Source organism: Notechis scutatus, chromosome 3 (genome assembly GCF_049901735.1).
Source record: "Notechis scutatus isolate UNSWTSFEM ecotype Mainland chromosome 3, rNotScu1.2, whole genome shotgun sequence".
In the NCBI taxonomy this organism is placed as follows: Eukaryota; Metazoa; Chordata; class Lepidosauria; order Squamata; family Elapidae; genus Notechis; species Notechis scutatus.
The window spans coordinates 161,610,357-161,627,285 of NC_142011.1; the positions used below are offsets into that span (position 1 = coordinate 161,610,357).

At 43.7% G+C, this 16,929-nt stretch overlaps 1 protein-coding gene across 1 annotated transcript; it reads right to left on the reverse strand.

Moving 5' to 3' along the window:
- Positions 1-1,509: 1,509 nt before the first annotated feature.
- Positions 1,510-11,367, reverse strand: ADCYAP1 (adenylate cyclase activating polypeptide 1). The gene is made up of 5 exons (XM_026670279.2): positions 11,238-11,367; positions 10,719-10,841; positions 6,363-6,497; positions 5,620-5,715; positions 1,510-3,682 (listed from the first exon to the last, which is right to left on the reverse strand). The coding sequence occupies exons 2-5, from the start codon at positions 10,832-10,834 to the stop codon at positions 3,499-3,501; spliced, it is 531 nt and encodes a 176-aa protein (XP_026526064.1). The 5' UTR covers positions 10,835-10,841; positions 11,238-11,367; the 3' UTR covers positions 1,510-3,498.
- Positions 11,368-16,929: the final 5,562 nt, after the last annotated feature.

Here is a 16,929-nt window from a genome sequence, read left to right on the forward strand (position 1 = left end):
TAAATAGCCATCTGTGATCTCGTGGCGATTTTAAAAGGCGAAGGGAAGGCACGGAAAGTTGCGTCCTACAGCACATGGCCTGAACGGCAGGCGAAACTCCCAGGGAAGTTGCGCTTCTCCACTCCGCCCCGCCCCACCGCTGTTCCGTCCTCGGGTCGAAGGCCCGCGGGCTGCAGACGGGCCCTTTGGAGCCCCAAGGAAAGCTGTCCAGGCTGAAATACTCCGGGCCCCGGCTAGGCAGAGGGCAATTCCTTACTCTAACGGGAAAGGGGGAGGGTTTCAAACGCAAGCCTAGACCGGGTTTAAACTCTGTCCTATTTTTCCAAGCCGTGGCACTTACTCCAGTCCCTTCCCAACGGGTGCCCCAGGAGGGTCGATCGCGTTGATGGGACAAGGATCAGGGCACAAAGTTCCCAAATTGTCAGCCCATGTCCCCCGCCGACTGAGTAAGGCAGCTGGCGATTCCTATGGGAGGGGTTATTGAGGTAAAATCAAACGGAGCGGTGATTTCAGACTACAGTTCTACTGATCGTTGAAGATCACCTTTGGAAGGAGAATATTTTTTAAAAAAAAATTACATGCATCTTAAAATAATTTGTTGTGGTCGCTCGTTTATGCCTTATAACTAGAAGGAAAACAGGGGAAGCCATTAACACTTTGTAAACAAGGAAGTGATCTCTTGGACTGGAGGAGCCTAAAAATATTAAGCTGTTTGAATTCATTGTCACTTGTAATATACAAATACTGAGGAAATCAGTGGCTGGATATACAGCCAGTCTTTATCAAGTGTGCAGAGTGGGGAATGGAGTATATCTTGCCACTAATTTCCCCCTTAACCACTCCTGTTTTGGAAATGAAATAGGAATAGGTCTAAATAGGATTTTTTTTTTCATTGAAATGGCAGAAATTCTCCTGAGAACGTCTGAAGGTTTTCCAGAGAGAAGGCTGTGTAAATCTATCATTTGAAACTACCAAAGGTCTCGTGACACCTTAAACACTAAGGAATGTTGTCGTTGGTGTTGAAGGTGCCACAACCTTTGTTTATGCTGAAGATCGTGCTGGTGTTTAAAAAACCAAGTGCCCTTGATTTCAGTGGAAACCAAATGATTGGTTTACTGCTCGTTTTCCTACCTAGTTATTTGGATGACTTCGGTTTATTCATATCTGTGAGAGGCATTGTGATCGGGCCCACCATAGTCTAGATAGGTGAATGAACAGGAGTTTAGCTTAGTCCCAATACTTTAAGCTTTTTGATTGCAGCACTTTTATTGGATTAAATCCAAATTCTGCCAACTGAATCGGGAGATACATATAGCTGTTCATTCTCCGGATGAGGGAAGGGGAGGAAATAAGTACCTTCTTAGTCCATTTCTAAACCATTCCAGTCCACCCCCACCCCTCACCCACCTCCCCATCACATTTTCAAATCCCCGTCCATACAGAAAGATGATTGATAAATATCAGAAACTGAAGCGCAGATGGACACTACACATTCTAGTATGACAAAAGTTGATTGTATGAAATAAATTTTACTAAGCGGTTAAAGCCATGATGTAGAAAAATACATTTTAAACCTCCAAACTCAATAAATCAACAAGGAACCAAAAGAATTAAAATATATATTTTTAAAAGAACCTTTTCTGTAATAGTGCGTTAAGTATTTAGTAGTAGATATAGAGATATATAGTCGCTACAACAAGGGGAGGGGGCCTGAAACGGTCTTACAATCAGAGCTCGGGTCATAACAAAACTCAAAAATGCCTGAGGCGTTCACAATATAATTTGTTCGTTGTTGTTTTCAAGCCAAAACAAACTGAAATGACCTGGATGGAAAACACAACATTGCGAGAGAGGCCAAGAGGGAAGGGATGCATAAAATCTACGGGCAACACCGAAGGCAGAAAACGTGGCTCCCCCTGGCCAGGCCCGGAGGGGCGATTCCAAAGAGAAAAGGCCGGCCAATAGAGCAAAATGCGAGGGCGCCTGGGCAGCACTGGAGAGGTGCACGGGATCCTTTGTAGCGCGGTGGCCCTAAATCTCTGGGGCGGGCTCGAAGATAATTTTGGGGTGTCCCCTCGGGTTATTTCATGCCTTACTAGAAAACGAGTCCAGCAAGGCGAAGGGCCCCGTCTGGACAGCACCATCTCCCTGATGAACTGGTTTTCTAGCGGCAGAGCATTTCTTTCTGCTCCTCCCAGCTCTAGTTGAAGTGGTGCCATCCGCTATATCGCGCCCACTGCGCGGAAGCGAGAGAACCAATTTATTTGACTTGGAGCCAGGATTGCATCAATCTAAACTCAAAAGGGCTGAGGAAGAGATACTTCTCCCGTTCCTTAAGGGGAGCTTTCTAACTCCTGTAGTTATTTCTAGAAACAGGAAGTATGAATAGGTGCGTATGTGCACACGCACTTAGAAACCAACCTACTCTTCGGGTTTGGAGGAAGGGCTTCCCCCACCGTATCCTTCCCTGAAAAATGCACATTGGTACATTTTCACTTACTCACTGAATGGGAGCAGCTACAGTACTGAGCCCTAAATCTTTAAGGGGGTCCGAAATGGGCTAGTTCTCTCATAGTTTCTCTCTCATAATAGCAGGAAGATCTGCTGAATGGGAGAAGGAGGGTCAAAAAAAAAACCCAAACTAGAGGGCAACAGGCTGGTTGATGCTGCATATTGTGCAGCCCAGAGTAAGCTCACTCTTCATGGGGGTGGGGGTGATTCTTAGGAAGTAAGGCAAAGCCTTCTCTAGCCTGAGATGGGAATAGGGGGTAATGGCCAAGGGCTTTTCGGGAAAGACTCCCAGGGGCCAGAAATGCTCTCTGTTCGAGAGCATCCTAAAACCCCGTGGGAAAGAGTATTTTTTGTGAATACATTTTCAAGTGGAAAACAGTTATTCTTTCAGCCCTGTCATAAATAAAAAATACTCTCCTTTATTTTCCATTACAAAAATAGCAATGATTGTCTCCCTCTTTCTATCTCTTCTATTTTATACAAAAACATAAGCTTAGAGGAATGCCCTCAGTTTTTTTGTGCAAAGCTAACCACTAAAGGACTATTAGTCTGGTCTGTTCACTACCCCAGAGTTTTACCCAAACCGCTACCTTTCCAAACAGTAAGGTAGGTGCCTGGGGATGATAGGAGTTGTAATCAAGCAGGGAATCTGGTTGGGGAAAGCTCTATCACTAATGCATTCTTATCCAAGACTTATTTATTATTTTATATCTATTTATTTAAAGGGTTGGTCCACAAAGTAGATCTGTGCGTTTCTCTAGTGCTTACTCTTAATTTAATTTTTTTTGTACAAAAGAAAAACAATATTATTATCAAAATAGTCATTTAATGGCTTTACTTCATACATAAATACATGTTTAGATAACATAGGAGAGTGGTGATTGATCAGTCAGTTTGGAAATGACTGGGGGAAGGGTGGTCCTCTCTCAGATTTTTTTTTTCCCCAGGGGGACTCTTGTGTACACAGGAGTGGTTGGGAGCTCATCGCTACAAATAAGCTACTCGCCGTCCTTTGTTTTTAACTCTTTGTTTATACCTTTTACCCAGAACTGCTGCCAAGTATTTCTTGACAGCCATTTGTTTTCGGTAGCGGCTGTAACTGTCTGTGAATATGCCATCCGAGTGCCTTTTGGAAAGGGGTTCTGAGTCATCCTCCAGGATGCTGGCCCCGCTGCAAGGCAAAGAAAGAAAAGCAAACCATGGTTGGTGCAACATTGGGATCAACAGACAGCACCAATAGAAGCAGAAGCGAAATCTCTGGGGAGGGCAAGGAAGAAGAAGAAGAAACGTGTATAGAATGGGAACATCCCACAGTCAGCTTTCAATGAAAATGGCAGTGACTAAGATCCCAACAGCTGGGTCCTGGAGAGGTATTTTTCACACCTGTGTGGATTGTTTAAGCAATTTCTTGAACTCTGTATCTTTTATTAACAAGATCCTTTTAACCTTTGATGAGCCTGCTTACTTTGCATTTTAGGTTGCAATGTGAGGATCAGCACTCCCTCTCTTTCTTCCAGGCCAAATGTCCAAACCTCCTCCCAGAAGCTTTGCCTGCCTTGATCACCCCCGTTCCCTTTTTTATTTCATTTTAATAACCTAAGGATTTTTTCCCCCAATCATTATTTGTCTTCACTCAAACATATCCCAAAGAATTTTTGGCTGGGTGGGAACTGGAGTGTTGTTTTTGTTCTTCTTTATGTGGTTGCTTGGTGAACGGCTAAAGCAACACGTAGACTGTGGGGTAGAAGCAAAAGGAATCAGTGGTAGAGGCTCTTCCTTGAGAAGGAGACAAAGGATTTTTCTCAAACATGCTGCGGAAGTTGATCACAATGCAAGCTGACAGTCGGGAGACCAGCTCGTCACATTCTGCATTATTCATGAATAAATTGTGTAATCCATTCCCCCCTTCATTAAAATGTTGCCTTCTGCTGATAGGTACAGTGACACATATGAGCGTGTTGGGCTCATATCGGCCTGGGAGAATTGATTTCAAGCCACTAAGACTGAGAGGTTCTATTCCCAAGTCCTTCTCTTGTCCTACCCATTTAATTTTCAAGCCACAACATTCTTGATAACTCTATACCTGGATCAATGGAAATGTGATCTTTTCTTCCTCTGAGACAGAGACCTTTAGCACTGATTCATCACAGAGCAGGTTGGGGCAGCAGGGGCAGCATCCATAAAGGACTGGAGTGTACAGCAACTGAGGCTGTTTTATCAGCTGAGCTTTTCGTGCAGTCAGTCTGAAGAGGTGGTGCCAGTGGTATCATATTAAACAGCATTTAGGAATAATAGTGGCACAATTCAGAGATGCAACTCAGAGAACTTAGTCCAACCGATTTTAATGACCCCTCCAAAACACACCAACAATAGATTGCATGCCAAGGATTATCAGATTGGTATCCCAAGTGTAACAATAAAAGGTAATGGCATCTGTGTGGGGGGAGGTGTGTTAAATATTGTTCTGAATTTTACATCCAGACTTTGTAGAGGATAAAAATAGCAAGGAGATTATTGGCCAAGGAAGCAATATTTTACGAAGGACCTGACTTTTGCATTCAAATCAATACTCCTGTCAAATTTGTCCAGAAAGAAATTCCACTGAGTCCAAATGAGGGAAATCTTATTTCCATAAAAAATACATTTTGGATTACAACCCTACAGCCCAAGCCTTATACATGGCACAATAGCATCTAGAATGAATTAAGCTATTGGACCACAGGCGAGCAAGGAAGCTGGCAACTCAAATCAAAAATTCATTTGTATGAATGAAGGAATGTGTGTAGTGCATAGATTAAGTACTCTGGTGCAAAATGCATTTTTTTCATTTCTTCCATCAAAGACATGGGACTGCAAGAGATTCAAAGCACATGCCCAGTGGAAAGAAAGTCCATTTTTCTTAAAGCACACATCTTCAGGAGGAAGAGAGAAGGAGAGAGAGAGAGAGAGACTGCTGAGCATCTAATAGTATGTTAGTGGTGTTTAATACATTTAGCAGTCCTGAGGGTGGGGTTGTCATTAAGCCTTGTTTCTTTAAAAGCTGATTGTTTTGCCCTCTAACACAAGCACAAGCAAACAAGAATCTGCAGACAAGAGATAGCATCTTACCCCACCCGCTTGGCCATCAGGGAATGCAGGTACTTCCTTGCAGATAACTGGCCCAGTACTTTTCTATAGGCTTTGTTAAGTATCCCACCTGTGTGCCTAAAAGGGAGAAGTGGAAAGAGCACAGATTAATAAGCAACAAGGGGTGCTGATTACCCCAATTCCCATAGACACCATGGACATCTTCTTTCCGCCCATCCAACCTCCATCCCTGCAAGCCGATAAGCCACCAAAGAGCAGGGAAAGACCCCTGGGAGGGCGCAGGCATCATCAGTCTGGCCCCTACTTCTCCTTGGGAAGGGAGACCAGGCCGCACCTATCTTGGCAGCCCGGCGTCTGGCTCTCAAGACCAGCTGCTTCACCACCACCCTTCCCCCCCCCCTCCGTCGACTTCAAAGGCTGGACGAAGTAAGCCGATGGCTGCAGACTCCCGATTCTCCTTTTTCCAAGGTGGAGGAGAAGCGGCGAGTCTGGTTTCGTCCGCCTTTACTGTGTCGAGCACCCCTTTCCCCTTGCTTGCTTGCTTGTTCTCCCGGGCTGCCTCTGGGGAAGGCCAGTTGATTCAGCTCTCTCTCTCTCTCTCCCCCCTCCTCCTCCTCCCCGCCTTCAAGACAAAGCTCGGAAGCGCAAGGGAAATCCGGCCGCCACACCCACAGATGCGGGCTGAGATGCGAGTGCCACCAGCAGCCCCGGACGACCGATCCTGGGCGCGCCATTCACAAGATACCAATGCAACACCGAATCACCTTTTTTCCGGCGGGTAATACAAAGTGTACATGTCGTCCAGCATGGAGGAAGGGTCGGCTATACTGAGGGGTTCGCTGTCAAAGGCATAGTCCGAAAGAGTGTTGCCCTCTTCGTCGTACATTTCATCTTCCAGCCTAATGAAGGAGAGAACAGACGCACAAGCGCCGCCTTAATTTTTTTTATTATTATTATGGGGGGGGGGGATGTAGCGGAGGGGCAATTTGGCAAGGGGGCGGATGAGAGTCGGCAAGCTCCCACCCGCCCCCTCTGACCGGTTAAGAGGGGCATTCCCGGGGAAAGAGAACGGCACCCCCAACCCCTATCACACACCTGCTGGCGGCTGCAGAAGCCCCGCTGCCTATCCTGACACAACCTCCGAGTGAGAGAAACGCCAGTTCCCTGCCCTAACTGGGCATTTGAAACCGGTTGCCCAGTTGACTCTGGGACGATTGCCCACCTTTTGGGAAGAAGGGCCTGGGTAAGAAAGAGGACTAGCCTGACTCCCTTAGCCTAGCGCTTTGTATCGCCCTTCCCCGCTCAGTCTGCCAAAAGACCCCCTTCTGCCCAGGGACAAAGGCGGATCTGAGAGACCAACGCACTTTTGGGGGTAGGGACTGGGTTTTTTTTTCCCCTCGGGTCCAAAGACACTCCGATGCCATTGACCCACGCTGCTTTGGCTTAATCTGCGGGTGTATTTTCTTAGCCCTCCAGGACAATGGAAACCCCAAAAGGAAGAAACGGGGAAGAGGGGGGAGCCTTGGGCGCCAACCCTGGAACTGAAAGGGCAACGGAGGAGACAGGGGCTCCGTCGGGTTGTCCTGGAGCACCGAAGCCTGCCGCGGAACAAAGACATGCGGGCAGCGAGGCTGCTCCCCGGCGGACTTGCACTTTCTGGGAAACCCGAAGGTCGCTCCCTTTCGCCCACCGGCCTCCCACGGCAACGCAACTCTCTCGGCCGCCTCTGCGCGTTTCTTGGCGAGGCGGACAGACACAGGATCCCAACACCGATATCATTGCCTGGGGGACACAAGTCAGCCGGCTTCGCTGCTCCCATTGTACAGCTTCTTCCCTTCCTACCTGAGTGCATCCACACATACCGCCTTCCCACACACAGAGGCCCCTTCCGTCCTCCTCCTCAGTTCGCCTCCTTGTAGCCTTCCCTTCCTCCCCCTACACACACACACACACACAGCCTCCGGTTCCCTGCTTTTAGGTCAATGTGAGTCTCCGGCAGTTATATTGTCGTCGGCGGAGCTCTGGCAGGGAGAGCGATCAATAATAGATGCCCCTCAAGTGTTTCGCAGCTGCTCATTCGGGCGTTTGAAAGCTGCCCTCTGAGCCAAGAAGGGAAGGGGTGTCTCTCACCCGGTTCAGGCCTCTGCTTTCCAACGCCCCCTCCCCACGCCACCTCCCCTCCCCCACTCCATCCCATACAGGTGGGATTCGGGCAGAGGGGAGAGGAGAAACGCGGATAACCGTCCCGAGAACCGGGTGGGTGTGGACAAAGCTGGTTCGTTTCAGGACAACCTCGGAGTCTGCGCAGCAACGCATTTTGCGCTGTTCGGCCGCTCTTTCTGCTATTGCCGAGAGTGCGCCGCAGTCCCCCTTTCCCATGGGAGGGAAAGCCTGTTTTTCTCCCCAGGATTGGTGGAGAGGGAGAAAAAAAAAACCCAACTCCCCCTTCCTCCCTTCTCTCCCCACGCAGAGGCACCTCCCAATTCGTCTGGACTAGAATCCAGCAATGCCTTGAACTTCTTAAAGCTTCTCTCAAGGGCTTCGCAGCGCTCTCCGTGTGGGGAGGAAGCAGAGCGTGGGGCGTTTTCCCCTCCAGAAGCAACGCTTAGGACGGCTTTCCTCGACAAAAGCTGGTTTCCCTCAAGTAGCTTTGGAGATTTTCCGAAATGTTCCAATTAGGTCCGCTTTCTGTCCCTTGCCAAGCCTTAATTTGATTCATTTGGGCTTTAGCTGGCAATTAATGTAGACTGCCCCTGAATAAGGAGGCGTTATTCAGTCAAATAGCGATTTCTTTTTATTTTGGACAAGAAATCTGTATAAATCTTGTTAGATCTCCTCTGGTCTCTATTTTTTCAGTCACATACTACCTTGGTTCTCTCTTAGGCTTGGAAGTCACCAAATCTTTGATATTAAGAAGTGCAAGGGGAGTGCACAATAATCGTCCTTAATTGACTTCCACTGTGGATTGTGAAATAAATCTTGTGGCACATAACAATAACTAGATTCCCATATTAAATCCTTCTGTACATCTTTGGGACCAGTCTGGCAAACCAGCCAGAGTTTGAAATTAATGGTATTAAATCTTCAAAGTAATGTGGGTTTTTTTTTTTTAATTCAATAGACTATTGTAAATTTATTTTAGATTTGGAATTTATTGCTAAACAATTACATTTACATTTTGGGCAGAAATTTTGGGAAGCAAAATTTCACCTTAGGGAGATAGAAGATATTATAAGAGAATCGTGTCCTTCTAAGGCATGTTGGTGTAAACCTTTTGGGGTTTTTCCTAGGAATTCCAGAAACAAATTACATTGGGAAAAAGAATAACTGGCATGCAAAAATAACTGGGAAGGAGGAGTCCAACAGTCTTCCGACATTTCCTTACAATGACAGGAAATGAGGTAAGAAATCAACTGTCTACTGAACTGAAAATCATTGGGGATCAGATAACTCCATTCTCAGAATCTGTGTTAGCCAATCTTTCAAATCTTAAAAGAAAGTCAGCAGACAGCATCAGCCAACCAATGCTGCCGTTTGGAAAAGATTTGGTCCTATATCATCTACTGCTTGACTTCAGTTTGCATTACACTTCAGTTAAGTTAAATTTCACAGAATTAAAAATGGTGCCTGCTACAAAATTAAGACACCAATGAATCTATCTCAGGTTCCTCAGTTTTATTACTAGTTACAGAAATGTTTTGCCACTGCTTTCTTCCAAGACAGGTTTCCAGTTTCCCGTGCTAACCTACAGCCCTGGGATGACCGGGATCAATCCTCTTTCAAATTAGCCAATATTTCAGTACGTATCTACTGAAATAAACAGGCATTAATCAAGTAAATCAGATGGTTTGACAATTTTCTGCAAAGCTAACATGTACAAAAGGAATCATTTCACTGTGTATTAGATATGATATCCAACCTTGATTCAGACTACCAGCAATGTAACAGATGATGCAGTGTTTTAACCGCAGCCAAATACCTTCCTCTAGTATCTTCTTTCATGCTTACCAGACAAGATAATAAGCTATGGGTAACCAAATTCCAGATCAGAAATAAATAGAGTTCTATGTGTGTAAGTATGTCCTGGAATCTACATAGATATTTACATAGTTTTATTGTAAGGCTGCTAAGTAACACACTGATCTAAGAGTAATATTTATTAAATATTTTAGCCTAACTTCTGGGAAATTATGTACGCACCCATACTTAGAAATAAATTCCATTGGTATAACTGGCACTTATTTCTGAGTAAGCATGGCCATCATCAATGCCTAGCATTAATAAGAATTTCTACATTTTTTTCTTCATGCTGGAGAATAAGCTCAAAGATATGTAAATAATACTTAGAAAGGCGTTTTATCCATTGTGATCCTAAACAGGCACCTAGAGAGGACTATTCTAGGATTATTTAGGACACTAACCTGAGAAGGGGAAGCCACTGACTTCGTGTTTCAGTCAGGGATTCCCAAGAGACTGTGATAGAACAGCCTAGTCCGAAGGAACTGCCCCCACCCCGCTTCCCCAAATCAAAATTATTGCTCTGGAGGAAGACCAGAGGGAGAATAAATCTTGCCAATTTGGGGCAAGATGTAAGGGAAGGAAGTTTCCACTGAGCAATTAATTAAGCAAAACGCACGCACACACATGCATAAGCACTCCAGCACGCACGCGCGTTTTCTTCTTCCCTCTCTCTCTCTCTCACACACACACACACACACAAACACGCCTATGTACACACCCAGGTCACAATACTGTAACCTCGCACGTTTTCCTGGCCGTTCCGTTCCCCTAGGCGCCTAAGAACTGCGGCCTGTCTTGAATCCAAGAGTCCCCGTGGACTTCCACCCCAGGCAGGACATACAAGTGGAGGAACCGGGCAATGGCCCCTCTGCCCGCCTCAGTTCTTCCAGCGTGTCTTAGCAGAAGTTGCCCTCCCCTTTTGCCAGATGTGGCGAAGTCGCCTTGGACAGGGGACTAACATTCGCGAGCCTTAACCTGGACAGGTCCGAGCGAGACGGCTGAATCGCGAAGGAGCAGACGAGCAAGGAGCGCCGGGCGGCGACGGCAGCCGAGGCTGGATTCTGGCTTAGGGGGCGGGGAAGGGAGAATAGGGCACTTACCTCAGCGCGGGGTACTGAAGTCCAGCGGCGGCGGCGGCAGCAGCAGGTGAGCAGTAGACGCTGCAGTGCATAATCAGCCCATAAAGCAGCAGGGCGAGAAACGCTTTGCTGCACATCGCCACTCTGGGAAGGAAAGAAGGAAGGAAGGAAGGAAGGAAGGAAGGAAGGAAGGAAGGAAGGAAGGAAGGAAGGAAGGAAGGAAGGAAGGAAGGAAGGAAGGAAGGAAGGAAAGAGGCTGTCACAGTTGGGCTCTTCTGGGGCCCCTGGTCCCCGCTAAGAAAGAGGCTCCGTAAGATTGGCCCATCAGGAGCAGAGAAAGCTGCCTTTGGGATTGCGCCTTTCCCCTCCCCCTTTCCCTCCCCCGTTCCTTCCCCCTTCCTTCCTGATTTACGAGCCATTCATCCTGCTTAGCTGTCCCCAACCTGGCGCCCTCCAGAGCTGTCTGCACTACAACTCCCTTACTCTTCGGCTGGCAGGATGACAAGGATCGTCCAGCGCACCTGATTTCGGGTAACTTACCATTCAACTCGAGAGAGTGAGAACGAGACTGAGTCTGGAGCCCAAAGGCTTTCCTCTGAAGTTTCGGCGGCTAGAGTTAATCCGCTTGAAGCATCGCTGCCTCTCTCTACTTCGCTGCCTTCCGTCCTCTGATGGGCAAAAGGGAAACCGCAGAAAGGGAGGGGGCGTGTGGGAAAGACAGCAGAGCGACTGGTTGTCTGCCTAACTTATAAGGGGAGTGGGGAGAGGAAATCCGCTCAAATTACAAAAACAAAAACAAAAAGTTTGCAGAAAGTAGAGCCTGCCAGGGAGTGTAGAGACACAGAGAGCAAGGGAAATAGAAGAAGAGCGAGCTCTTTAGGTGGGAAGAGCCCAGCCGATCAGAGTAGCAGCAGGTGAGAGCTAGCTGTGTTCTTCCGAGGTTTCAGAGCTTCTATCTTCGCCGTGCTGCTTCTGACGTTCGTTGATATTTTCACCGCTCTTCTTTTCTGTGTCTTCCAAGTTGAGGAGCCTTCCGCTGTTTGCCGCTGACATCCACCCGCCTTCTCAGCTATCAGGTCTTTTGCACACTTGGCTTTCTGATCGACAGCTCTCGGTTGCACACAGGAACCTCTCTGTCTCTGTCTGCCTCTGTCTCTGTCTCTGTCTCTCTCTCTCTCTCTCTCTCTCTCGTGTTGTCTTGCCGAGTGTCTAGCTTATTTTCCTTCGCTGTTGATGTGGCATTCGGATTTTTATCTGCCGATGACTTTTCATTTTTGTTGTTGCAGTCACGTAATAATCGGTATCAGAAAAGACGTCACCACTCCAATTCCCCAAGGGACATAACAACTCTATGTCCACGATGATGCCAACGGGAGTCATAAGCTTCTCATAAGTACTTGCTTTAAGTTACACTTCCTCCACCACCACCCCGACCCCTTCCGTAGCCTTTTCAAATTAAAGTTTCAGTGAAATGCCTTTTTCAAATTTTACTTTTCTTCTGAATTTCATTACTTTGAATTATATATTAAAATTTTTATTTATTTTTAGACTGTGTTTTTACTGCCTGTAAGCCACCTAGAGTCGCTGAGAACGAGAGGGCGGCCCTATAAATTTTCTAAATAAAATAAATATTTTTTAAAGAAATTCTCTTGCTCCCAAACTTCTTATTTCAAATAAAATTTCGAAAACATATCCTCCCAGCTTTTTTCCCCTTTTAAACTGAAGACCTGCCCCAATTCCTAAATACTGTATTCTTGATTACAGAATCAAAACATCTTGGAAACTGTTTGATGGTTCAGTTAAATACTGTAAAAAGGATTATTGCCCTTGTCATTACTATACTCAATACTATTAGTTTGCAGAAAACTGTTTGAAGCTGTAGATTCTTAGGAAATTTCTAATTAGGAATGGCAATGGACAGTTTCGAGCCAGAAGGTGCATTTATGAATACACAAGATAGGAGAACAATTTCTTCCCTGGTGGAACTGTCCAAGCACAGTGGTGCTGAACTGGCTTTGGCAAACAAACAAGTTCGTCGGGGAAAGAATGCCTTACCCGAGCTCCAATATTGGCAGGCAAAGCAAGGTAAAAAATTCATAACCTAGTCTGTTAAGTTCATAAACCCAGTCCGGCTTATTGAAGTTATATTTATTTCAAATTCTTCAAAGTGTTTTGAAAAAATATTTTTAAAAATATATTCCACATGACACTCCAGACTCAAAATAGATTTCATCCTTTTAGATGGGAGGAAAATTGCACCAGATTTTACGCTTCTTTTAAGACTCCATCATAACACATAATGTAATTATTTCTATGTTTGAAATAATAATGTCAAAAATATGGAAATATGAACAAGAAGAGAATTATTAGAATGATATGGATGCTAGTTTTCAAAAATCTATCCTATTTTCTACACAAAAGCAGTTTGGCAATTTGAATACTTTCCAGATCAGTACACAGATTTTTCTTAAATTGTCAAATCCAGGGAAATTGTTCAGGAAACCCTTCAAGACTTCATGATCTATTGCTTGGTCACCATCCCTCAACACCAACCATGAGCAAACATCTTTTTAAATATAATATTCAAATAATTTCTTATTGTTAATTTGCTTCCCTTTCAAGTATACGTCCAGATTTATTTTAAACTTTAGGAAAGTGGGGAAATGAAGTTTGATCGTTTTAAGATGATGAAAACCAAGAATGAAATTAGCCATCAGGCTTTTACTTTCTGATTCAATCGTTTGGTTTACAGGGGCAAATAGGAGCCTCTTGGACTTCAAACACAATTTTTTGTTTTCCAGTAGTGAAAGAAATATAACAATAGTAATAGTAATAACAGCAGAGATCAACCAAAACAATCCTCTAATTTGTGTTCAATATTTTTTTGTTTCAAAAGATTATAAACTTTTTTCTTAAGGGTTTACCGAGATGTTTATGCAAATCTGAAGTTTTTCTGATAAGAATCAGTGGAATTCTTGTACCATTGCTCTAGCTTTCTTCTCAAAGAACTGTATAGATTTTCAGAATCATGGAACATTTCACTTCCAAAAGTTCTCATAAGCTGCCTCTGCCACCTTGTGGGAAATTTAAAACCTGCATGGTTGAATACTGTGCTTCAAAATCTGTTATCCCCATCATCACCAAGGTCTTGAAGTTGCTTAAGTCCATGTCAATTCTGTTTGTGCTTTCTTACCAATCTTGTTCATAGTTAATAATAATTGCATCAGTTTTGTACTACTTTTGTACTGGATATCTGGAATAAAATTGTGGGATAAATCAGAAGTTCAAAAATCAAATACAGAGGGTTTTATTTTTCCTGAGCTTGCTCCAGTAAACTTTCCTGTTTGGACTATACAATTATTGTATTGTTCAAATGTATATTCATTTATATTGTTTATATTTTTATGATTGCCTATCAAATTTTCATAGGTTTTTTTTTTTACTTTTAACTTGAAAAGTTGAATTCCTGAGGTTTATGTCTTATTATTTTTGGTACAATTACCTGAGTATGATTTATAAAAAGTGAAAACTAATAAAATTACTAACATAAAATATTCACAAATATTTACTATAAAAAGACAAATTTAAAATCAAGATCAGTCTCTTATATAAAACAATACAATTGAAAATAACAATGATGAAAAAAAGATCACAATCCTAAATGTGCTCTTTTATGAGCAGGTCTCACTGAATACAGTACGAGTTACCATTTAGGAAACAAACATAAAGCTATAGGTATTCAAGTTATTTTTAAATAAGCTTTGCTTCATATGCATAGAAAAAGATTTTAAGCCTGGAAGAAAAAAGTCAAAACAGAATAAGGATTGCTTTTAAGAAGGCACAAATTTATATTTCATTAAAAAGACATAATCATTTGATACACATAATCACTCATAATCATATGTTTAATTGGGCACATATGTGGTGTCATTAGACATTCATGGTTGTTCAGAAATTTGAATGAAGATGTAGTTTGAAATCACTTCCATGTCTTTCTGATTGTAAACTATCAATTGAAGCAATATCTCTTCAGTGCAAATACTTTGTTTCATTTTTGTACATGCCTTTTAGAAAACTGAAAACAAAAAAGGGTTTAGACAGACATAAAGAATGAAGTAGAACCTTTATGATTTTTGTACTGCAGTATTCATATATGAAAAGAAGTAGTAAACCTGGCCCCTCAAACAGATTCCATGAGCCTCCGTTTAGTAAGACAAATCATAAAATGAAATGTGACATGTTAAAAGACACAGAAAAGCAATGCAGAATCATCTGGATGTATCTCAGTATCTTTCTCTCTTTCATACATATACACAGAGAGAGAGAGAGAGAGAGAGAGAGAAGGAGGGAGGGAGGGAGACAAAGCTCACAGTGCTGTCACTTAAATCTTACCCTATCAAAACATTTACTTTTACCTCAGTCTGCTGACTAATTCAATGGCCTCTTTTCTCAAGAAATCCTGCTACAAGCCTACTATTAGAAGTACATGTGGTCTGCATAGTGACCATTGCCACAATAAGAAAAAATATGTATTGTTTTTGTTTGCTTAATATAAACCAATTTTCAGAATAAACAGTGGAGCTCTCTTATGCTAACTCTTGGTCCACATGGAGGGCCCCCTATATTTTCCTGTAGGCATTCACCTGATATCTTGACTGAAGATGGAAAAAGCAGCAGAAATGAAAGTTTGATGAATACTAAAAAAAAAATAATCCCCAAAGGAATGCAGAGAGATCAATCTCATTCTTATTATTTTTCCCCACCATTTCTTAGAGTAAAGAAAGTTGTGGTCAGGGAATTCCCAATATAGCTAAATGTTTGCTGGGCTACAAAATCTTCACTTTGCTAGATAATCCATGTGAAATGGTTATTTCACAGGATTGCTATAAAAATGCTTCAGTCCTGCAACCTTCTTTTCTTCAAGATATATTAGAAGTCAGACCATCATCTGAACAATCATCATCACTTATTATGTTTGGAATACCAACATTTATTTATCTTTCCTATCCTTTGTAGGACTCTGAATCAAATTAGGAAGTACTAAAGAATGTCCTAGAAATTTCTTTTCACTCCAGTAAATCAGACTATCAATACCCTTTTTCTACTTCATCCTAAATGTATCACAATACTACTGCAGTTTTTGTTTTTTGTTCTGAATTTTTGAAGCACAAATTGTTTTTCCTCCTGTCTTAGCATCAGTTTATCATCCTAGCTTTGCTATAAAGCAAAAAGACATGATCTCCAAAGATTACATTCCTTTTTAAAACTGACTCCTCACAATTTTTCCTATTATTCTGCCAAGTTCAGATGGTCTCATATCTTTTTTATTTGCTTCCATATTAAAGCACCTCATTGAATCCAAATTTTGGTTCTATATATCATTGGTTGCCAACCAGTGGGCCAGGGACCACTGGTGGTTCGTGAGAAAATTTTGGTCATCCGCAGAGAAATGTCACCCCCAAAGGAAAGCAATTAATCCAGGCTGTGTGGGAACACAAGTTTGGGAGAGAGAAAGAAATACTTCTGCTGCTTCTGCTGCTTTCCTTGCATGAAGCCAAAAGTCTCTCTCTCCCGCCCCCCACCCCTGAGAATGGAGCTGGAAACGGTATCCTGCATCCCAAATAAAGAACTATCTATCGATAGGAAAACGGGGTGGGGAATTTTCCTGCAGACTTTTTGGGGGATTTTCTCAGGGTCTCTGCAGACAGAGACCCTGGGAAAATCTCCAAAAAAGTCTGCAGGAAAATCCCCCACCCCATTTTCCTACTGATAGATCATTCTTTATTTGGGATCACAGAATACCCTCTCTCTCTCTCTCTCTCTCTCTCTCTCTCTCTCTCTCTCTCTCTCCTCTCTCTCTCCCTCTCCCTCTCCCTCTCCCTCTCCCTCTCCCTCTCCCTCTCCCTCTGAGAACAGAATTGAAAAGCAGGTTAGGAATGTGGCTGCCTTGGAGGGTGTGTGGGTGTGTGAGGGACGTGTGTGTGTGTGAGAGAGAGAGAGAACATCACAGCCAGCCCTCCGAGGTTAGATTGATCTCTCTCTATCTTAATCTCTCTCCCCCTGAGAACGGAACTGAAACAAGCAGGTTAGGAATGTGGCTGCCTTGGAGGGTGTATGTGTGTGAGAGACAGGGAGGGAGGGAGGGAGGGAGGGAGAGAGGGAGAGGGACAGGGAGGGAGGGAGGGAAGGAGAGAGAGAGAAAGAAAGAGAGAGAGAGAGAGAACATCACAGA